This window comes from Anolis carolinensis, chromosome 2 (genome assembly GCF_035594765.1).
Source record: "Anolis carolinensis isolate JA03-04 chromosome 2, rAnoCar3.1.pri, whole genome shotgun sequence".
Taxonomy (NCBI): domain Eukaryota; kingdom Metazoa; phylum Chordata; class Lepidosauria; order Squamata; family Dactyloidae; genus Anolis; species Anolis carolinensis.
This window is the reverse complement of record NC_085842.1, coordinates 146,087,386-146,110,802: the sequence shown is the minus strand read 5'-3', so window position 1 is coordinate 146,110,802 and position 23,417 is coordinate 146,087,386. Positions and strand designations below refer to the sequence as shown.

The 23,417-nt window shown below is 40.9% G+C and overlaps 1 protein-coding gene across 4 annotated transcripts in view; it reads left to right on the top strand.

Annotated features, from left to right (window-relative positions):
* The window catches only part of stxbp2 (syntaxin binding protein 2), a 37,161-nt gene extending 15,428 nt beyond the window's left edge, over positions 1-21,733 (top strand). Inside the window, exons 2-19 of one of the 4 annotated variants that reach the window (XR_010002950.1) lie at positions 2,418-2,467; positions 3,907-3,988; positions 4,292-4,368; positions 6,944-7,022; positions 7,813-7,916; positions 10,201-10,349; positions 11,675-11,759; positions 13,572-13,702; positions 13,831-13,938; positions 14,121-14,178; positions 14,573-14,638; positions 15,069-15,149; positions 15,514-15,652; positions 16,041-16,147; positions 16,759-16,777; positions 16,914-17,009; positions 19,359-19,444; positions 20,241-20,291. Coding sequence is in view for 2 of the 4 variants with exons in the window: in XM_008104231.3 (XP_008102438.2) it covers positions 2,418-2,467; positions 3,907-3,988; positions 4,292-4,368; positions 6,944-7,022; positions 7,813-7,916; positions 10,201-10,349; positions 11,675-11,759; positions 13,572-13,702; positions 13,831-13,938; positions 14,121-14,178; positions 14,573-14,638; positions 15,069-15,149; positions 15,514-15,652; positions 16,041-16,147; positions 16,914-17,009; positions 19,359-19,444; positions 20,238-20,398; positions 20,892-20,971 (1,739 nt within the window). In the remaining 2 variants the exon portion in view is untranslated. Of the gene's footprint in view, positions 1-2,417; positions 2,468-3,906; positions 3,989-4,291; positions 4,369-6,943; positions 7,023-7,812; positions 7,917-10,200; positions 10,350-11,674; positions 11,760-13,571; positions 13,703-13,830; positions 13,939-14,120; positions 14,179-14,572; positions 14,639-15,068; positions 15,150-15,513; positions 15,653-16,040; positions 16,148-16,758; positions 16,778-16,913; positions 17,010-19,358; positions 19,445-20,237; positions 20,399-20,891 lie in introns of those variants that run through there. The other 3 variants (XR_010002949.1, XM_008104229.3, XM_008104231.3) reach the window with 3 other exon arrangements.
* The last annotated feature ends 1,684 nt before the right edge of the window (positions 21,734-23,417 follow it).

Sequence of the window (23,417 nt, the reverse complement as noted above, 5' to 3'; positions counted from 1 at the left end):
TCAACCTGTGGGTCCCCAGATGTTTTGGCCTTCAACTCCCAGAAATCCTAACAGCTAGTAAACTGGCTGGGGTTTCTGGGAGTTGTAGGCCAAAACACCTGGGCCTACAATCTCTGGCCTTTGGCATCAGTTTCCTAGAACTCAGTTTTCTGATTCCACTGTCTACTGGTGGGTATCATGTCACTTGAAAACATTTGCTTTTCAGTAAACATGGAACTAATTAATGAATTGTTTTGCAATTCTCTTGGAACATTTATTCTGCCGTTCTGTGTATACTGGAAAGCGTGTTTCCAACAGAACACCCTTAAACTTTATCAATGACATGTTCTGTATCTATTTTGATTTTTCTTTTTAATAATTTTCTATAAAATGAGCTGTTAGGAAAGAGGTAAGAATGAAATGGAAAAATCAGAGGAATTAAAGGTGGTAGGTAGCCATATGCACTGGATACCTCAGTTTAGCTATGCAGCTTGCAAACATAGGCATGTGCAATCACATGACCCGCGTTCTTCATTGCACTAAAAGGTACATAAGGCCTGCGTGAAGTCAATTAGATTGTCTTACCAGTTCTCAGACTGCTTAGCCTAAATGTGGTCTGACCCTTTTGTTCAAAGGGCATTTTATGTGGGTTTTTTCTTTCTCTTATCAGATTCAGAGTTTCTTTTACAGCTCTGTGCCTACTTGTGGTTCTGGATAGGACTGAAGTTGTAGCTTAGTATTGATTAGATTGTTTTGAACTTCCTTCTTCCGAAACCAGTGTCTTACCCAGTACACTAGAAGAGATTAAAAGTGTTGATCAATTACTAGTGCAAGACTGTGCCGTATCATCCATTATTTTCTTTGGGCCTTTTTCCATTGCAGTTTCTGTGGCAATGTGGCAAGTGGCAGCCTGGTTGCTCTCAAGGGCCTATCTGGTTTAGCTTCCCTCTCATGTCGTTCTCCATGGTGTGCTCAGTCAGAGCTCTGGTGTCGGCAGCAGAATTCCTCCAAAGAGTATTCACTTAATTGTAGCTGCTCATTTTACAGCATGTTTTACATTCTCTAGTTTCATGTTGGAACTCTTTAAACAAGTGTTACCAGTTTTTCTTTTCAATTCCACTAGTCCAGTTATTACATATGTTTCTGAGTAGTTTGAACTGGGCATTTCTGAACCTTTAAAGCACTTAGAATTAAATAATCTTGATGACAAGATTTAGCACTGATATATAACTAAGAAGTAATGCTTTGGCAATAGACCTCTTCAACATGAAATGTCCTATATTTAGCTGCTTTCTAATGGCTGGATCAGTTCCCATCTTAGATTCAGAACCATAATTCAATTAAATGCAACTTTTCAGGAAAGGAGGACACTTTATCTTTTTTTAAGCTATTAATTTAATTGAGCATTTGGATTTGAAATGAGTCATCAGACATCTGTGCATTGCAGCCCAAGAGATTGGTCCAAGCTGGAGTGTAGTTACTACTACAGGAAGCAGTTTTCATTAATCTGTCCAAAATGTCTGCCAGTTCTCAATTAGAGATCAAAGTAAGTGTAACAAAAGACACTCTGGCTGTTGTCTTATCCCTGGGAAAACATTAGTGTGAGGGAAATTAGGCTTGCAGCCAGAATTCATAGTTTCTGCTCACAGGCCCTTTTACACTACAAAGTTATAGTGATAGCCTCTATTTGAACTGCCCTGGTTTCATTCTGGGGTTGATAGTTTGGGTAAGCAATGGAATTGCAATGAATTAGGATAGAAACTCCTATTTTCAAAGTGGTAAAAGCTACATTTCAGTCTTCCGTTTTTTGTAATTTCATGCAAGCTAGTGCTCCATGTGTGTGTTTTTCGTCTCCAAATCACTGTCAACCTATGATGACCCCATGGAATTTATAGGGATTTTTTAAGACAAGGAATACTCAGAACACTTAGCTAGCTCCTTCCTCTGAAATATAGTTTATATTTATAGAAATGTAATTTGTTGCCAATCTCTCATCCATATATTAATCAGGACTGGCCCTTCTAAGCTTACAAATGAGTCAGGAGCTGGTGCTTTAAAGATATTTGGGTCCTTTAGTTCTCTAGTCAGTGTGTGACTTTCTTATTATAAAATTTAAAGAAATCCCCACCTTGTTGGTCAATGTATTTTGTCATACACAAGTTTTTAGAATACTTTGACCATTTTACTTTGATATAAATGTGTTCTTGATTGGTTGCTTCATTTTCTCTTGAGTGAGGCAGTACCGTCCTGGGCTGCCAGTGATCCTTTAGCAGGTCAGGGCATATGAAACCCAGGAGATGCATTAATGCCCCCCCCCCCCTTTCCCATCTGAACAGTAACCTTTCTGGGGTTGGAAATGGGAGAGCCAGAGTATTGGCATGCTGTTCTGCAGTAGATAATGCTTCTGTGCTAATCTGAAAAATTCATCTTTCTTTCAGAGATACTGAATGATGTAATACGCAGCATGAAGAAGGAAGGAGAATGGAAGGTAAGAAGCATTGTTCCAAGTGGTGGGATGAGTTGCATGTCATTAACACATTTAATATAATCTGCGAAGTTATTGTGTTTCATAACCTTCTCATAAAAGTACCTACATCTCTAATTGCGCCTGTCGCCGTTTATTACTCATTCTCGTGATCTCTGTCCTTATCATATCTCTTTCTCCCTGGTATAGCAAGGGTGTACTTGTTATAGGTAGGAGCATTTTGTTGGGGGGAGGTCTTCTGCACTGCTCACTGTGAAAGATAAAGCTACTACAGCTTCCCATAACTTAAGCTTACATAAGAGGGTACCTACCAACTCAGCCATGAAATTACTGACTGCAAACAACCAAGTGATATTCTCATTAACTTTGCTCCACTGGTTTGAAAAGGGCTTACCTGATAATACTGGCTTCCATGTCTTTTTAATTATTCCTCCAATGTGTTTGATAACTCTGGAAAAAGTGAATGACATACGAGAATTTGAGAAGATTGAAGAACATCTAGTTTAATATTTTAGAATGCAAAAGAAAGTGGGGTGGAACAAAAGTGAACATAGTGAATTTTTCCAAACTGCCTTTTAGTGGTGTGACCATTAAAAAAAACCTGCTCTCAACTAGTCATGTATATTTGGAGCAAACCTTAATCCATTTCATGTCCCGGTGGGGGGGGGGGGGTCCGTTTCAATTGAGCCCATTACTGGGGAGGCTTCACCCGTAGGTCCAAGTGCTTTGAGCCTATGGTGCAGGCTTTGGGCCCGGGCTTTGCAGGGCCTGCAGTCAAGTGCCGAGTAAGGAGTGGTCCTTACTTGGTGCTCGGCTGCAGACCCTGTGAGGACCAGGTGTGTAGACCCAAAGGCTGCACCCATAGGTCCAAAGTTCCAGGGTGCTTGCAACTGAGCACCGAGTAAGGAGCGCTTTTTACTCAGCGCTCGGCTGCAGGCTCTGCCAGGCCCCGATGCTTTGGGCCTATGTTGATCCGAAAAGCCTGCCTTTCGTATCGAGTTGATTTTTGTTCCAGGAGAGGCCTTCCCGTTCAGTGGTATCCGAAATAGAAACACAAATCAAACAGATGAGACAAATGTTGGGCCCATGTCTACTCTCAACAAATAAAAATGACTTTCTTGCAAGGCTGAAATTGTTATTATTTCTTTGGTTGTTGTTGATGTTATTAATGACAGCAACAGTGCTTACTGTTACATTTATATCCTGCCTTTTCTCCAGTGTGCTCAAGGCAGTGTACATTCAGTCTTTCTCCTCAATTTATACTAAGAACAATAGTCTGTGAATTCAAAAAGGTGAGGAACAATGTTGGTCCAAGGTTATCCGAGTGGTTCATTGCTTCATTGGGAACCTGAATCGGCCTCTACAAAGACCTAGAGCAACACTTTAGCCACTACACGCCTCTGACTCCTTTCTTGCCCATCATTCCATCTCCATCCCTACAGGTCCTTGTTATGGATCATACCAGCACACGTATTCTCTCGTCCTGTTTTAAGATGTCGGATCTCCTGGCTGAAGGAATCACAAGTGAGTCATTTGAGCAAGATGCTCTTGTGTTCTATATAATCTTGGGAGCCTGGGATTCATATCACAGTAGGAGAGCCTTCCCTCCACCCTGTGCCACTAATTGTTCCCATTCTATTCCTATGGATTTAGTAGTCCAGCTAGATGCTCAGGTTTCATGCTGCCCTACTTTGCTTTATGCATCTATTTAGTCTCACCTATTATTCTCCTTCCTACCATCCAGAAGAAGACCTGGAAATTGCTCTGTTCTTTCCCTGTTCCTTCCATCCCAAATCTAGACATTTGACATTCATTTCTTTTCTTCAGTTATTGAAGACATTAACAAGCGCCGAGAACCCCTCCCCAGCCTAGAAGCCATCTATTTGATTAGTCCCATTGAAATGGTAAGTCCTTAATCAAATGGTAGCTTCTATAAAACTGATTGCCTCCATAGAATTTCTGAAACCCCTAGACTCCAATGCTGTTCCATTCAGAGTTCTATATGATTGTTTCTGAGGGAAGCTTATTGCAAATGTTTAAGTAATGGGAAAAAACAATAAAGAATCATCTGGCAACATCAAGACTAACAAATTTATTATATCATGACCTTTTGTGGACTTTAAGCCACATTTTATTAGATATGTAAATATTGTCCAGAATTTCAGGTGCATTTCTTGCTGAGGGCGTAATTGAAGCTAATAATGTCAGAAGAAATTAAATGCAGTAATGACTGACATAATTACATTATTAACATGAACCCTTTACCAAGTTGTTGTTAATAACACAAACATCTTGACTTTAAGGCAAGCCAGTTAACATGTAGTGCGGTAAGAATCTGTTAATTTCGCTTCATTCAAACCTCTAGTGATAGACTGGTTTTTCCGAACAAATTATAACATAACTAGCTGTGCCCGGCCACGCGTTGCTGTGGCAAAGTGGTGGTGGTACTGGTTAAAAATTGTTGTGGAATTTTTATTTTACGTTATTTGTATTTTTTAATTAATTTTATTGTAACTTATCTTTTTTATTTATTATATTTTATTATTTTCTTGTATTATTTTTAGTTATTTTCTGTTATAGTATTTTATTGTATTAATTTTTTAGTGTTTTTAATTATTTTTAGTGTTTTTAATGATTTTTATTGTATTTGTATTTATTTTATTTTTATTTATTTGTGTTTTTATTATTTTATTTTATTATTTGTATGTATTATATTTTATTATTTGATTATATTATTATTCTGTATGTTTTTTTAATTGTATTATTTTATTTTGTTTTTTTATTTGTTTTTTGTATTTATTTTATTTTTGTTTCTCTTTGAATTGGGTTGCTCTGAGTTCTGTGGTCTGCCTGGTCATGTTCCAAATGTATTCTCTCCTGATGTTTCACCCGCGTGTATGGCAGGCATCCTCAAGAGATTGTGAAATGTGTTGTAATGAAAGGAAGTGGGGTTTATATATCTGTGGAATGACTAGGGTGGAAGAAAGAACTGTTGTCTGCTTTAGGCAAGTGTGAATGTTGGAACTGGCACTGAATAGCCTTGTAGCTTCAAAGCCTAGATGGTTCCTGCCTGCCTGGAATGAACAAAATGTGTCTCCCAGTATTAAAAAAAAATCTGTGAAATTTGCACTGAGCAATCGGGGAATTCCAGACATGATGTACTAAGGGCCAGCTAACATCTCCCAACAAAGGATTCCTCTCTGAAGCAGGAAGTAGGCAGACCTTGAAGGTGCAAGGGCATTCAATGGTAATCAAGGTGGGTAAGTGGAACATTCACAGTCGCCTCAGACAGATAAGAGTTGTCCCATCCTGGATATCATTGGTGAGATAGAAATAAACATCCCACTTGTCTGTTTTCAAACAGATCTCATAATCTCTGAGGATGCCTGGCATAGACATGGATGGCAGTTTGGCAGCAGATAGGGTCGTGAGGGAATGTGATGTTTAATAGGCTTTTCCTGAATCCCTTCTTATTATCCAACATATTCAGTTATCTAACATTCTGTCAGGGTGTTTATGTTGGATAAGTGAGACTCTACTGTATATTTATAATCTTATATTATCTGCTTAGAACTGGATTATATGAGGCCCCTTCTACACAGCTGAATAAAATGCACACTTAAGTGGATTATATGGCAGTGTGAACTCAAGATAATCCAGTTCAAAGCAGATAATATAAGTTTATAAATAGGTTATATAGCTGTGTGGAAGGGCCTTGAGTCTACACTGCCATATAATCCAGTTTAAATCAGATAATCTGTATTTTATAGGCAGTGTGGAAGAGGCCTAAGTGAGGCCTAACTCTGCCTGTCCTCTGGGCTGAGTGGGTTGCTAGGAGACCAAGTGGGCGGAGCTTAGCCTTCTAACTGGCAGCAATTGCATAAAAACAGTTATTCCTCTCCCTCTAATTAGGACTTTATTTTTTTTTCTTTTTGTTGTCAGAACCTAGGGGCAAGGATGGTGGATTGTGCTGCCAAATTTCTAGGTTTTGGGGCTTGTACTAGGTTTTGGGGATTGTTTAGTGGGAGGGGAGGACACCATTACTCATTTATATACAGTAGAGTCTCACTTATCCAACATAAACGGGCTGGCAGAACGTTGGATAAGTGAATATGTTGGATAATAAGGAGGCATTAAGGAAAAGCCTACTAAACATCAAATTAGGTTATGATTTTACAAATTAAGTACCAAAACATCATGTTATACAACAAATTTGACAGAAAAAGTAGTTCAGTACGCAGTAATGTTATGTTGTAATTACTGTATTTACAAATTTAGCACCAAAATATCACGATATATTGAAAACATTGACTACAAAAATGCGTTGGATAATCCAGAACGTTGGATAAGCGAGTGTTGGATAAGTGAGACTCTACTGTATATAGATAGTTGCTACTGAGATGGTGATAATGATCTAGCAATAATGACTCAGTTATATATTTGCATAACTGCTGTTAACAATGTGTATTCACTTTACAGTCTGTGCATGCTCTGATAAACGACTTCAAAAGCACCCCAACTTTTGCATACAAGGCTGCCCATGTCTTCTTCACTGACAGTAAGTTCATGGATGGCTCCTGTGTAAACAGAGCATAAAGTAAGAGAAGGCAGTAATCGCATGTAGATTCACTCTTTAGTCCAGGCATGGGCAAACTTGGGCCATCCAGGTGTTTTGGACTCCAACTCCCACCATTTCTCACAGCCTCAGGCCCTTTCCTTTTCCCCCTAAACCACTTAAGCATCTCCTCCTTCTCCTCGCTTAAGCGGCTGAGGCTGTGAGGAATGGTGGGAGTTGGAGTCCATAACACCTGGATGGCTCAAGTTTGCCTGTGGCTGCTTTAGTCCCACGGAGATTAAGGTACTATGGGTTCTCTCTGTCATGGAGGTAGATGCTTATCCAATGGAAAGCTCATCTTTCTATCAATCCTACCTACAGGTATTTGGCTATGGATCAAAGCACATAGTTGTTTGAGATATATAAAGAGGTTGGCCCTGATACCCAAGTAAATCTTAAAAGACGCAGTCCAAGCTGGGCTGGAGGAGAGGTTACTGTTTCTGCTTAAAGAGCAACCAGCTTAATTATTCAAACTTTCTCAGCATCATCTTTTTGAGCTTCACATAGTTGCTTGGAGATTAAATTAGACTGAGAAAAGTAAAAGAAAAATCTAACTCAATATGACTTTCAGTTCTGGGACAGCATGTAAAACTGAATTCCCTTTGTTTCTCCTCTTGTAGTTGTCAGAATGAACTGTAATAAACATTGCCTAATTGGGTGGTTGAACAAGAGGTGTGTGCCCTGTGTTGGGAATAGGAAATGAAGTAACTGATATTCTCTCCTTGACTTCCAGCCTGCCCTGAAAATCTTTTTAATGAGCTCAGCAAGTCCAAAATCACCAAAGCTATCAAAACTCTCAAGGAAATCAATGTTGCTTTTCTTCCGTATGAATCACAGGTGAGGAGAAGGTGACAGGGTTTGCAGATGTCAGGTCATCATAGCACAAATATACATGGAGGATATCACCATTCCTACATACATGCAGAGCAGCTGTCCACCACAGTAGCTTTCTGTTCTAGCTCTCTGTATAGCTTCAGAAAAAGGCCTGTGCACATTTTGTAGATGGTTGCAGGAATCTCTTTGTTGGCTTGTGTCTAGTGGGAGATGTATATTCCACAGGGTCTAGCTTGGAACACTTTCTGGAAGCAGTCGGTGACTTTGCAAGTTAGTGTAGGGTAACCTCTTAATGAATCTACAACAGTTGGATTCTGAGTAGGTATAACTTGTTTGTAAGTACTGGCCTAGGCAACAGGAGCTCTATATGGTGAACAGAGAGGACATAACATTGCCATGTCCGTGCTAGCATTTGCTGCTCCAACAATATGCATTTCCTCACTATTGCCTGCACCATTGCATACCCTTCTGCAATTGAAGGTCCACTTGAATATTTGGAAAGCTCCTCACCCTTCCTACTGTTTGTTGGAACCAGATCCTGAATTATGCCAAATTTGTCAGGTGCTAGAATCACACAAGGATGTGTGTCAGATCTGGGAAACCTGTTGCCTTGTAGTTGTATTTGGATTAGAGCTCCTTTGACTGGGATTTATGGCAGTTACAGAGTCCAGCTATGTCTGGACTCCTGCGGGTTTTCTGCTCCTAGCACTTACTGAATTTCCACTGAATGTCTTTGCAGCATAATGCTCTTTTATGGTATTTTTTGTATAACTATAAACCTTTGAGATACATAAATAATTTTAAACAAAAGACAGATTACCCATAATAACTTTAAATCAAAAGACAGTATTATCTGCATGATTGAATTCACACTCTCACTGCAAGAATTTTAATTTGGCTACCAGGCAATTGCAGAATGGTAGCAAAATATCTTTGGATACTCTCTGAGAATTTCAGCCATTATGTGGATTAGCTAGAAGGTTTTGGTTTGAGTTGTCCTGCCAAAACGTGTTTATTTTTATTTATATTTATATATATATAATATATATATATAATATAATATATATATAATGGCAGCAATGCAGGAATCTAGCCATCTTAGGAGGTAATGTTACCGGAGGGGGGGGCGGTGCTCTTCTGAATAGCACAGGATACTTGTTTTCAGGGGTAAATAGATAAATAAGCCTCCAGCCACCTCCAAAAGGCAAAATGGGTGCTTATAGTTTTCCTCATTTCACCCTCAAATGAGCAATAGAAAACAGTAATTGAACAAGCACTGAAACATTCTGATTTAAGGCCTCCACTAAAATGGTCTTTCACCTTCTTAGGCTTTAATACAGTGTTCTTAATACTTTGGTAAACTAGGTTAGTCTGTTTTGTGCAAGATAGTTTCCATATAGGTGATGAATGATAGCCCCAAAGAACCTGCAGCTGTGATAATCAGCAGAGGTTTCCTCAGGGTTAGGATTAGCCACAGTATATAATAGACAAATTATTAGCTTCTGTGATTCAAAAAATTGACAACCATATATGCATTTGAAGTGTTGCTATAGCTCAGTGGTTCTCAACCTGTGAGTCCCCAGGTGTTTCGGCCTACAACTCCCAGAAATCCCATCCAGTTTACCAGCTGTTAGGATTTCTGAAAGTTTTTTTTAACAAATTTTTATTTTTTAAAACAATAGTGTGTGTGTGTGTGTGTGTGTGTGTGTGTATGTGTGTGTGTGTGTGTGTGTGTGTATGTATATATATATATATATATATATATATATATATATATATATATATATATATATATATATATATATATATATATAATACATACCGTACACCTACAAAACATTTACAATTCCACCACCAACACGAGGATTGTTTTCATTTACATACTCATTTCTTTTTGAGACAATCTTTATATCTTTATCTTTATCTTTTTTTTAAAGGATTTCTGAAAGTTGAAGGCCAAAATATCTGGAGAACCACAGGTTGAGAACCACTGCTTTAGCTTCTTCTCCAGAGTAACATCCAAAATAAGGAGGGGGGCCATTTTCAGGTTGGCAAGGCCAGTCTGTCAGGTGCACTCTGGTTGACATTCAGTGGAGAAGTGGTTGCTGTAGAGTCAGTAACTTGAAAGAAACCTTCTTTAGAAAAATGCCGTTAGTGTGTGATTATATTAGTTATTTAAGCAATAGGCCCCTTTGTGATTTCTTGACACATTGCAATCAAAGAGTGTTACGTGAGTTCAACTTGTGTTCCTTCTATACCATCAACATTATTATTTCCCATTTTCTAGGTGTATACCCTGGATCATCCCCAAAGTTTCCACCATCTCTTCAGTCCATACTGCAGGGAAGATAAGAACAAACACTTAGAGCGGATGGCGGAGCAGATTGCTACCTTGTGCGACACCTTGAAGGAGTACCCCTCAATTCGCTACAGGAAGTTAGTACAGGGCTCCTACTATAAACAACAGTGAAAAAAAGGGGGGGCTTATAATATACTTTAGGGTGAATCACCTCAAAATAAACCATATACTGAAGGGGTATTTTTTGAGATCACAAAATGATATTACCTGTCTGTTCACTATGGGTTCAAGAAGTGACCTTTGTAGGATGGGGTCCACTCTTGGATGGGTGCTTATCCTTGCCTTACCTTGCTTAGCCACCGGTTTAACCTTGTCCCCATATGCAAAATTCAGAAATAGTGCTGCTGCGGGGTGCTTGCCAATGTGTCTTCTTCATCCTGGAAAGAAGTCACGAGTGGAGTACCACAGGGTTCCGTCCTGGGCCTGGTTCTGTTCAACATCTTTATTAATGACTTAGATGAACCGTTAGAAAGCATGATCATCAGGTTTGCAGATGACATCAAATTGGGAGGGATAGCCAATACCCCAGAAGATGGGAGCAAAATTCAGAATGATCTTAACAGATTAAATAGATGGGCCGAAACTAAGAAAATGAAGTTCAACAGGGATAAATGCAAGATACTCAACTTAGCCAGAAAAAATGAAATGCAAAGATACAGAATGGGGGACGATGCCTGGCTCGACAACAGTATGTGTGAAAAAGACCTTAGAGTCCTTGTGGACAACAAGCTAAACATGAGCCTACAATGTGATGCGGCGGCGAAAAAAGCCAATGGGATTTTGCCCTACATTACTAAGAGTATAGTGTCTAGATCCAGGGAAGTCATGCTACCCCTCTATTCTGCCTTGGTCAGACCACACCTGGAATACTGTGTCCAGTTCTGGGCACCACAGTTTAAGGGAGATGTTGACAAGCTGGAAAGTGTCCAGAGGAGGGCAACTAAAATGATCAAAGGTCTGGAGAACAAGCCCTATGAGGAGCAGCTGAAAGAACTGGGCATGTTTAGCCTGCAGAAGTGAAGGCTGAGTGGAGACCTGATAGCCATGTATACATATATAAATGAGGGGAAGTCATAGGGAGGAGAGAACAAGTTTGTTTGCTGCTGCCCTGCAGACTAGGACGCGGAACAATGGCTTCAAACTGCAGGAAAGGAGATTCCACCTAAACATCAGGAAGAATTTCCTCACTGTGAGAGCTGTTCGGCAGTGGAACTCTCTCCCCTAGAGTGTGGTTGTGGCCCCTTCTTTGGAGGCTTTTAAGCAGAGGCTGGATGGCCATCTGTCGGGGGTGCTTTAAATGTGACTTTCCTGCTTCTTGGCAAGGGTTGGACTGGATGGCCCATGAGGTCTCTTTCAACTCTATTGTTCTATGATTCTATGGTTTTATATTTCTTTGTCACAGTGGCTCTGAAGACTGTGTGCTGCTGGCTCATGCTGTGTTGGCAAAGCTGAATGCCTTCAAAGCAGACAACCCCACTATGGGAGAGGTGAGCATCCCCAGAAATTTGCCAGGTTTTGGTACATTAGACCAGTGAGAGAATACTGCACTTTGCAAGACAGCTCTGCTGTCTCAGAAATCCCCTTCTGCAGATGTTTCACAAGCTGAGCATGAATGCGATGACTGCATGAGATATATAGGGAAACTCCCTCAGAATGCAGAAGAAGAGTGTGACATGAACTTCCTTCAAGCAAAGTCAAAAAGTCCTCTGTGTATTGCCCAAGTTGGGTCAGAGCAGAAATGACTGCCTTCCAGATAAATGATAAATGTACATGGTAACAATTGGGCAAGAGGCTTGATCACATCTGTTGCCTCAGCTCAAGAAGAGCCTTTCAAAGGGTGTTTTAAAAGTATTGTCCAAAACTACCTTTGATAATTGTCTTATTCCATTTATCTGAATGCTGACATGTTCCTCTGAATATTCACCAGATGTGATGACATAACTGTTACATGTTCCATCAGCAATCAAACACTGAACTACACTTCCCATCATTCTGAGGCTGTTGGGAGTTGTAAATGAGAACATCTGGCAGACAACAGACTGAGGACAACTTTCCATCCATGTTGCTCAGACCTATTTTGTGTCTATACAATGTGCCTGGTGTCACTCAAAAAGTGAAAAGGGGTCTCCTATTTTCATAGGATAGCGCGTGCGTTTATGCATGTTGACAGTGCCACCTGTTGGCTGAAAGATACATTGCACTGTAATCTTGTATGACTGAGGAAGTGTGTTATTGTTGTTCTCATTCCAACCAGCTTTGAAATTGCTGGCAAATGAGGCTTAATGCTATGATTTCAAAGCTATCTTTATTATTATTGTTAAATCACTAATGTGAACACTTTACTTACTTAAAGAATGGTGTGTTAGCAATTAATTACAAATATGTTTTTAATGCAAAAATAGTTTTAAAAATCCTCCAAAATGGATCCCCAGCATATTAGAAGTGGTAAGAAAACATTACTTGACATCTTTTAAATAACAACTAACAAAATTCTTTTTTGAGAAATAACATTGTTATGCCCTTTTTGCCTGCAAGAAACATGTGTTACGTGCCATGTCATCACTTTTCAAATGGAACAGCTGTTTATGCTTCCCTGTTCCTAACCCCCTCACTTCCAGTTGTATCCATTACCACCATCAAAGCAGCATAAGTTTGATATGTTGAGGTGCCTCTTCTTGGTTCCATCTAATCCTGTTGCTTAGCCGGTCTTTTAAAACACCCAAGGCATCACAGAGATTGTTCACTGGTCTGTGTACCACCACAAAAAAGCTTTTTTCCCTCTGCAGCTTGCATGGCCTTACATTTTTGAGTTACTGAGTCATCTCAGTTAATAGGATTGTGCACTGTCAATTGAGAAAGGATTTTGTGCATTTGAGTAATTGCATTGCTGGCCCTGGATAATGAGAGATTGCTTGTCTCTAGTTGCTTAGGGGTGAGTAGGCAAAGCAAAGCACAAGAAATGCCAGTATGCAGCCCTTCCTACATTGTTTTGCACCTACAATCGTGTTGGTGCTGAATTGTTTACAGTACATCCCTTTGCCTATCAACAAAGAAGTTCAGTCTCAAGAAATCTGTGAGATTCACCCCTAGAACAATGTGTTGAGGATTTCAGTCTCAATATGATGTTTCCAAAGGGTTTCTTTAGTTTGCAGACAGCATGCTGTAGATTGCACTCACAAGATGCCTAATGACTGTTTTGCATGGGGAAGTAGCGGCATAATCAAGGCATGGAGTTTACAAAACTAAGGAACTGGCTAATGTTTCTCCTTTCCTTGCCTTTCTTCTTTTGCTGCTGTCAGGGACCTGACAAATCTCGCTCACAGCTTCTGATTGTTGACCGGAGCTATGACCTTGTGTCCCCACTTCTGCATGAGCTAACTTTCCAAGCCATGGCCTATGACCTGCTCAACATTGAGAATGACACTTATCGGTGAGGGTGCATGCATATATAAGGGTGCCAAGGCATGGGGGGCGGGGGCGGAGGTTGCCTCCCCACAGAAATGGCAGGCCTGCCTGTCTAACAAAGCTTCTTCACATCCCTTCCCTCATCTCCTGCAGGTATGAATCCACAGGCATCAGTGACTCAAGAGAAAAAGTGGTACTCTTGGATGAGGATGATGACCTGTGGCTGCAACTCCGCCACATGCACATTGCTGATGTTTCTAAGTGAGAACCTGTCCTTGTCTGTAGATGCATACACATAAGTACACGTCTCCCACCATTGCATGTGACTCATTCTGAGGCATTTTGGCAGCTTTGCCCCATTTCTCAAATTAGCTTTACTTGCCACATGGATCCATAGTTCCTCTTTTTTGCCTGGATAGTCTGAATGTGAATTCCTTCCACAGGAAAGTGACAGAGCTTCTGCGTACTTTCTGTGAAAGCAAGAGACTTACTACCGACAAGGTGAGAGTTTTCAGCCTATTTGATAGACCTTCATCCTTTCATAATCTGTTGCACCTCGAGAGTTCAGGCTTAGATAGGGGTCCCAGTCAGTGTCCCATGCCACCGGACTTGCTCAGATTAAGCAGTCATATTATCTTGGCCTCTTCTGGACCTTCCTAGAGCAGCATCTCTTGTGTAGTTGGAGCAGAGATACTGGTGGAACCTATCAGAGTGAGCCATATTGGGAGTGATGAGTAAGAAAGAAGAGCTGGTCCTAGAATGAGGAGTAGGGAGGCTTAGAGTTTGAGATAAGAAGAATAGGCGAACAGTTACGATTTCTGATGCTCCTGATTTTTATGACTTTACATTCTGAATGAAGTTCTTCTACATAATGAAGTCTCCATTCCCTTCCTAGGCCAACATTAAGGACCTGTCTCAGATCCTGAAGAAAATGCCTCAGTACCAGAAGGAACTTCACAAGGTAAAGGGTGCAAGGAGTCAGGACTGGCACCTGTGTTGTTATTGTTCCTGTGTTTAAAAATTGATAGCCTACACATTGTACGCATTTTATGTAGGCCTTGGGGGAGCTCTAACTTGACTAGAAAAGACAATGACATTTTTTCAGAAATCCAAACGGTGAACTCTTCTAGGCTCACTATGTTTTCAAGGGTTGGGATTACTGCCCTGGAAAAGGTGAGTGCTCTAAAATAATCACAGGAGCAAATATTCTCAATTTGCATAACTTCAACTAATAGCAAAATTTAATTCATTATTGCAAAATATCTCCTGAACCGCACCTTTGTGCCTTCAGTGAACTCTCCTGTCGCTGAATTGACTTCTTGCCCATTTTGCAGCATTGAGAACGCAGATTTGTAAATAATTGTTTCCTAACCTCCATCTTCATCTTGCAGTATTCTACACATCTGCACCTTGCAGAGGACTGTATGAATAGCTTCAAGGGCACAGTGGAGAGGCTGTGCAATGTGGAGCAGGTGAGGACACAGAAAGTACACAGGGAAATAGGAAAAGTGGAATGGCTGTGAGTGCTAGCTATACTTGGAGGTTATATGAAAAGATTTCAGTGGGTCCGTAAGCTTGAATTTTAAAAAAATCAACTAATTATCTTTATTTTCTTTGACCTCTGACTGAAATATAAGGGTACCTATCTGCCACTACATTATAAGAAGGGGTCTGTGATTTTACCTGATTGGCAGAGGGGTCCATGGGACACAAAAAGGGTTAAGAGCCTCTCTCTAGTCAGTGGGTGATTCTTCTATTCATTTTTCTTGGAAGATGGGCCAGTGAGGACAACCAAAAAAACCCAAAATTTCTGGTTCTTTCCCCCACACTGCCTAGGACCTAGCTACAGGTTCAGATGTTGAAGGGGAGAAAGTTAAAAATGCAATGAAGACTATTGTGCCAATTGTCCTGGATGCCAGCGTGACGGCGTTAGATAAGATTCGCATTATCCTGCTTTGCATCTTCCTCCAGAATGGTACGTCCTTCCTTGTTCCTTCATCAGGTTTGGGAGCTGTAGAGAAAGTCCACTCCAAGAATTCCTTCCCACTGTCTTCTCAACCCCTGGCCCCCAACCCTCCTTTCATCCACCTGCTTTTCCCCAAAGTTATAACCTGGTTCAGATCTCCCTCTTGAACTGAGAAAAAACAAGTCTTGCTTGTCTTGAACTCATGAGACTCGTCTTTTTTAACCTACCATTCCTGTGGGGCTATCTTTCCTTCTTTTTAGCCAACTTCTGTGATGCCTTGTATAGCTGGATGGATTGAAATGAACAGTTATTTAGGGTGGGTAGTTCACAGACTTAACACCACATTGAATGTAGTTCATGAGTGATGTTTTCCAGCTGTGTTCTCCTCCCCATATAGGCATCAATGAAGAGAACCTGACCAAACTCATCCAGCATGCTAACATTCAGCCGGAGAAGGACATCCTTTACAACATGAACTGCCTGGGTGCTACCATCATGCCAGAGGTATGCCCTGTTCATGCCTTGCCCCACGTGCAGGGCAAGTAGCTTGTGCCAGGGGTGCATCAAACTACCCATTTACCCAGTTTGAGGACCCAAACCATTTTTGGTGAGGTGTGCGAGGGTGACATTTGAGTATACAGTAGAGTCTCACTTATCCAACATAAACGGGCCGGCAGAACATTGGATAAGCGAAAATGTTGGATAATAAGGAGGGATTAAGGAAGAGCTTATTAAATGTCAAATTACGTTATGATTTTACAAATTAAACACCAAAACACCAATACATCACAATGTATTGAAAACATTGACTACAAAAACATTGGCTACTAACAAATTGACTACAAATAAAGATTGCTTAAAATGAATTTACAGTAACTACATTGTCGGAAATTAAATCCATGAAAAGTTCAGTCCTTGCTGCCTAGAGAAACAGCTGTAGATCCAAGCGGGAGGCAGACTGCGTTGGATAATCCAGAACGTTGGATAAGTGAGACTCTACTGTACTTACATTCTGGAAGTGGATCTCTTTTCCTCTATCTCTTTCTGGAGCCTTTTCTCTCACATATTTTTTACTCTTTTCTTTTCTTCCTGCTTCTTGCTATATCTCTGGTCAGAACATCTGGAGCCAGTTGGGTAAGCTACTCTATCTCATTGCAAACTTTTGATATCCCCGAACCTTCAACCTTTCTCCTACCCTTCCCACAACACAACGTCCATCCAGGGTTATAGTCTTGTCTCTCTCACACCTCCTCCTTTTGCTAACTCACAGGATGCTGGTGGACACATGAAGCCTGTAAGGAAAGTGCGGCTGGAGCCCACCTACCAGCTCTCCCGATGGATCCCCATTCTTAAGGATGTAATGGAGGTACATAGAAAAGGGTTCAGGGGAAGGGGATCTGGAGGGGAAAGGGTATGCTTTAAGTGGCTTAGTTCAAAGAGGAGTGCTGTCCACAGTGAGATTGGGAATTGACAGAAACAACTGGGCATTGATGTCTTTCACCTTTGGAAGTTATTTCTTGATCTTGATTGGATTCTGTGACATGCATCCAAAAGTGTAGAGTGCAGCCTGAAAAAGAGATAAGTACAATCTGTGTTCCTGATCACCAGTTCTGTGGGTGGCATCCCATGCTGTCCCTTTAAAATGGCAGTGGAGTGATCTGTGCACCAGAGCATTCTGCTTATGTATTTTATGGTGTTCAGATACACTGAGCTTGATATCCCTGATCCATTAAAGTGCTCTGGAATGTTGAAATCATCTGGACTCTTTGATGATATGTGATCACCTCTAACAGAGTGTAAGAAGCTGCCATGTATTAAGTATGTTCAACAGTGGAGCTCGCTGCCTCAAAGTGCGGTGGAGGCTTCTTCTTTGGAGGCTTTTACACAGAAGTTGGATGGCCATCGGTCGGGGGTACTTTGATTTGCTTTTCCTGCATGGCCAGGGGTTGGACTGGAGGGCCCATGTGGTCTCTTCCAACTCTTATCATTCTAGGTCAGACCATTGACAACTCCAGACCATTGACTATACTTAGTAGCAGTACATTCCTAAAATTTCAGTCTTCTTCTCTATTTCATTCTTCTCTAGCTGTGGCCAGAGATGCCAGGCTTTGAACCTACAGCCTTCTGCATGGAAACCGTGGGCTCAAGACTGAGCTATGGACCCTCCACTTAGGAGGGTGGTTCTTAATCTGTGGGTCCCCAGATGTTTTGGCCTTCAACTCCCAGAAATCCTAACAGCTGGTAAACTGGCTGGGATTTCAGGGAGTTGTATGACGAAACACCTGGTGTTGGGTTCTCAACCCACAGGTTGAGAACCATTGCCTTAGAAGAATTTGCAGAATGCTAGATACTTTCTAATATCTTCTTTCTTGGCCCTTTGAATGCTGGCCTAAAATGTCATTGAATCTTGTACTTTTTTCTCAATGAGTGGGAGGCTTTAACATCTGATGCTTTTAGGTATTGTTGAATTTATGCTATGGCCACTGCATTGTGGTGCAGTTGTTTTTTGGGGGCTTTTTTTCTAAGATTAGGGCGGGGAATGATGTTTAGTTTGTATTCTGTTCCCTGGGCCAGGCTGCTTGTAATGGCTTGGGTGTTGTTGTCCACCGTTTAACTTGGAACTGCCCTCTTGAGGATTTTGGGACAAGCCATTGACCCAGCTTCTATTTCGCAGTTAATCCAATCAGGAGAGCCATTCAGCCATCTATCCCATTCCCAACCGACTCCATGCAGCTTTGTGAGATGGGCTGCACAAAACATTTTAAGCTCCCACTGTGAAAAGTCGACTATGCTTAATCCGAAAGTCCTTATCAGGAAGCATTATTTTGTTATGTAGGCTATCTCTGTTGTTTAGCCAGGCTGCGTGCCACTGCTCATACAGCAGTGTGTTTTGGAGGAATGCTGCAGGCAGAGGGATTCCACTTACACATCCATCCCAGAGGAGAGATTTTGGCAAAGGAAATACTTTTAATAAGTCCCTGTGTCTGGAAATAGAGACTAAATTAACTATGGGTATTCTGCTACGTTCACAGAATTGTAGAGAGGTTTCCAGACAACATTGTCATCCAGCTGTAGTACTATTCCTATGTTTTCCTGAAGTTTGGACCATCATTTTTCTTACCACAAAAGTTCTGCAAAAGGAAAGAAAAATGGAATAGCTGCACAAAACCATCCCACTGGGAGCACCTGAAGATAGCTCTGCATGTCTTTTATGTTATCTTCCCCCATGTGCCTTTCTTTAATTTTAGGCCCGCCATTTCATACTGTGGGAATAACTCAAGTGGAATCCACAGTTGTGCTTTCTCCAGTATTGCAGAATTCTTTATTTCCTATTCTTTAGCCTGTGTGTGTTTTAGAGTCCAGTTGGACTCTGAAAGGAAGCAAGCAGCTTGTTTATTTCTAGCAGAATAAGAAGAAAGGCAGGTGGTAAGGCTTCTCTTGTTGCCCTTACCCTTACAGCTATCTTGTTCTATTCGGAAATTAAGCCCATTGGTTGTTAAATCACCCAATAGAGTAATCTGAAACTGTTTTTATACTTAAAGAACACTTTGTTTTAAATTTTTATTATGCTTAAGCTATTGTTTTATCATTGGACTGTTGTATGCTGTATGTTGGTATTGAATCTTTACCATGGGTAATTCGCACTGAGTCCCCTTGGGAGAGAGAGCGGTATATAAATAAAGTTTTGTTTGTGTTTGTTCGTATGTTCCAACAGGATGCCATTGAAGACAAACTAGACAAGAAAATGTGGCCCTATGTGTCTTGCCCCGCTCCGGGTCCTTCTTCACAAGCTGCTGTGAGGTGAGTAAAGGAAATAATATGCCCCCAACTTCCTTGCCATTTTATGTTCCCCAACCACCACTACCCCCAAACACAGACACATATGCAATCCAGGGTTTCCTGCAGTTTTCCTCAATGTGTGGTGAGGATGGGATATGTTCAGAATAGAGGGATCTATACAACAGCAATATTTTCAAATGTATAGGCAACATGAAACCAAGATTGGAAATTACACTCATACTAAGTGAGAAATAATCAGGAGAAAATTTGTTCCTGTTGTGTGAAGGTGCTTGCTTCTCTTTGTAAGCCTTTTCAGAACATACATTGGGGCTGACTGCTCAGGGCCCTGAGGAAAGGAGGAATGATGGTGCTCAGATAGGGTTTTTGGAGGAGCATGGAAGACCAAGAGAGATAGATAAAATCCCTACATATGAGGGTACCCACCAGGATTGGAGGGCAGTAGCAAAATGAAAGAGGGCAAACTGTTCTGGTAGTTTATCTTCTGTGCAATGCCCAGATATGAAAGAAGTCCATAGTGCAATAGAGCTGTAACCTAAAGGTATGAAGGCTTTCTTTTTTCCAGGTTAATTTAATGTGTGTGTTTTACTATTTCCCTGCTTTTAATATTTTCAACTTATTTTTTTGTTATGTTCTAAGGTGTCCTTCCCTCCTTACCCTACCTGCCGAACTCCAGCCTTGAGCAACTGTTGCTTTTTCCAAGGCCCGAGACTCTGCAGGAGCCAGTCTTGTCCCTTTTCTAGAATGCTTGTCCTTAGCAGTCTCCTTGCAGCTGATCCCATGTCCTTTCCTCCAGTAGTGCCCGCTTTGGTCATTGGCATAAGACCAAGACAGCAACGGAGTACCGAACAGGCCCTCGCCTCATCCTGTATGTGCTGGGTGGAGTTACCATGTCAGAGATGCGCTGTGCCTATGAAGTCACAGAGGCCACTGATGGGAAGTGGGAAGTGCTGATCGGTAAGTTTGCTCAAGCTTGATAAGTAAAAATCAGACACACACAGCACAAGGGATTATGAGTGCTGTAGTTGAAAACACCTGGAGAACTTAATCTTCCCATATCCCTGGATTATTTGAAAGTACATAACATTTGTTAAAAGGGATGGTCACCTGTCTGTTAGTGGCAAAATTGTCTTACTTCAGGTGATGTTTTTTGGTGCTAACATGTGCTATCAACTTTTCTGGACACCTAAGTCTCCCTCACCTTCAATTGCAACCTGAGGCTCTTGAACAGGAGTAGGAGGAGAATATTGTCTATTCTTGAGATTGACTTGAGAACATTGCTAACTGTATGTCCTTGATAAAGATTTACTTGTCTTATTGGCATTTGGTTCTTGCCAAGGGTGATCTGCTGCAAGAGTTTTGTTTGAGACTGCTGACGGCTAGACAGTACACATGGGCTGTAAAGGACTTCAGTGGTGTCTCATGCCAACGTTTATTTTTTCCTACATAGGTTCCTCTCATGTCTTGACTCCCAAGCAGTTCCTGGAGGATGTGCGCAATCTGACAGAGCAGGCGCCGCTGAAGTCCTAAGCCCACCGGTGGCTCTCTAAAGAGACTTGCTGACAGAAGTTCTATTTATCTGCCCAGATGAAGTTTTTCTCAATGACATGTTTTCTCTCACATGCCTGTGTTTTGCTTCTGTCCTTCTACGACTGGCCCTCAGCTTGATCTTTCTTTCAGTTGGCAATTTTGAGTCAACCTGACACTGGGAAACCATATTCAAGTCAAAGAGGAGGGTCCAGTATTTTCTTTTATTTCTCACTGTGGTGAGGTCTCTGGTTGCACTTTATTTTTCTCTTCCCCTATTTCCGCCAACCCCTCCTCCCAAAATGAGGAAGAAGAGAGCAGCAGTTGTATGTCTAATAGAGATCAATATCTCCTTTTATCTTTCTGCCAGTGTAGTTATTTGCTTTCTCAAGTTTAAGAGGGATCGGGAGGAGCTTTCCAGAAACTTGGTCCATTTTCCACCTAAATGTAACCTTTGGAGTTGTCTGGCCTCCACCAATGTTTGGTTCTGAATCCTAGAAGATTATTTTTGGTATGGTTTTGACAAAGCGTTAGAAGGACCATTCACCGCCAGTAGGGAAAAACTGAAATAAAGCAATCACTATCCCTAAATGCCCAGTTTTGTGAGCCTCAAAGCTGTACTGACAACTGGGATGAGACAAGGATGGCTAGCTTCTTTTAAAAGAAACTGAAAGATGTATATACTACAGCTGGTGTGTTGCAAGATGTATATAACTCTGCAAAAGACTCCCGTAGTCTTCAAAATAAAAGTTAAAATAAAATGTCTGTCTGCATAATCTGTTCTCTTCAGCCAGATTCAAACTGTGATATTGGAACAGCGGTACAACTCCAGAATAGCACTGAAGGGAATTTATTTCCTCTGTAATTCTAGGAGGAGTTAGAATTATACACAAAACTCCTGTTCAGTACAGTTCATTCCTTCTTCCTTGTGTGTCACATAAATCAGTTTATACCTCACTATGGATTAGCACAAAAGTGGATGAAATGCTGGCCCTCCAGATATCATAGGATTATAGCAGTCCTGGCCAGCATAGCCAATTGTAAGGAATGCTGGTAGAAGCGGTCAAGAAATACCTGGAACACTGCACATTGCCACTACAATGTGCAGTGCTAACACATTTCACTAAGAAATAAGTTATATTTAATTTTAGAAACATGTAGGATTGCAGTCTTCCATCATAAAGTTATCATGGTATCTATCTCAAAACAGCCAGGAATATATATAGCTGGCATAAGGAATGCTTTGGGATATCATGGAATCAGAGTTGGAAGAGAATACAACCCCCTGCCATGAAGGAAAAGCACAATCAAAGCACCCTGATAGATGACCATCCAGCCTCTGTTTAAAAGCCTTCAACTGCCATTGCACTCTGAAACAGAGAGTTCCACTGCTGAACAGCTCTTACAGTCAGGAAATTCTTCTTAATGGTCAGGTGGAATCTCCTTTCCTGTAATTTGAACCCATTGCTCCGAGTCCTAGTTTCCAGAGCTGCAGAAATCATTTAAGTGAATTACAAAAGCTATTCCTAACCCAACCTATTTCCCACCTAGAAGGGTAAAGTTCAGTATTTTCCAAGTACATATGAGGCTACTAGAGCGCAGTGTAATGGTTGAAATTTTTCCCAAAATGATTCTCCCATTTTTACAGTTTGTAAGCACGGAGACTACCGCAAATTATCGGGAAGTGTGTTACTTACATTTGAAAATACCTGTGTGATGCAGATTTATGCTTCAGGCACTTCTGATAGTGGGTTATATTTAACCAAGTTAAGGTCAGGCACTCTATTGTTAATATTATGAGTGACTCTTACTTTTTTGGGTCATATACACATATCTTCTGATGGGAGAGAAAAAGAGGCAGCATCCCCCTTCTGTTTTGCAAGAATGTATGTTTCCCTCTAGAGGTATTAGAACACAGGTTTATGTGGGCCTTTCTTCTTGTAATCATGAGCCTATCTCTAATAAAAATGCTGGTTTGCACTGAGTCATTAATTGAAATTACAAACATTCCTCCTCCCATCTCCTCACTTTACTTGAAAAATGCAGCTTCCAATGTTTCTTGCTACATGATTTGATTAATGAACAGCCCACAATCATAGTCACAGCTTAAGCCTTACTTGTTTGAACATAGCATAGTTTAAATTAAGATATCCTTGTGTTCAAGTGTTAATAGGGAACTTTGATTTAAAGTAGAATTGTGTGCGTCTGCTATTCTTATAATAAAGGAGGAGAGGGAATGGAAGCAGCATACTTGTTTGTGTGATGGTAATCTACAAGCTAGCTTTTTGTTTTAAAAGATGGGGAGGCCACTAAATACTCTCATTAAGTCATATCTGCAAGTAAAGGAGATCTCTGAGATTAAGTTGAGGCAGCTATGACAACTGGTGATTCAAAGTGGCAAGCCCAATTGCTGTATATAGACAAACACCACCTAGGTCCATGCAATACA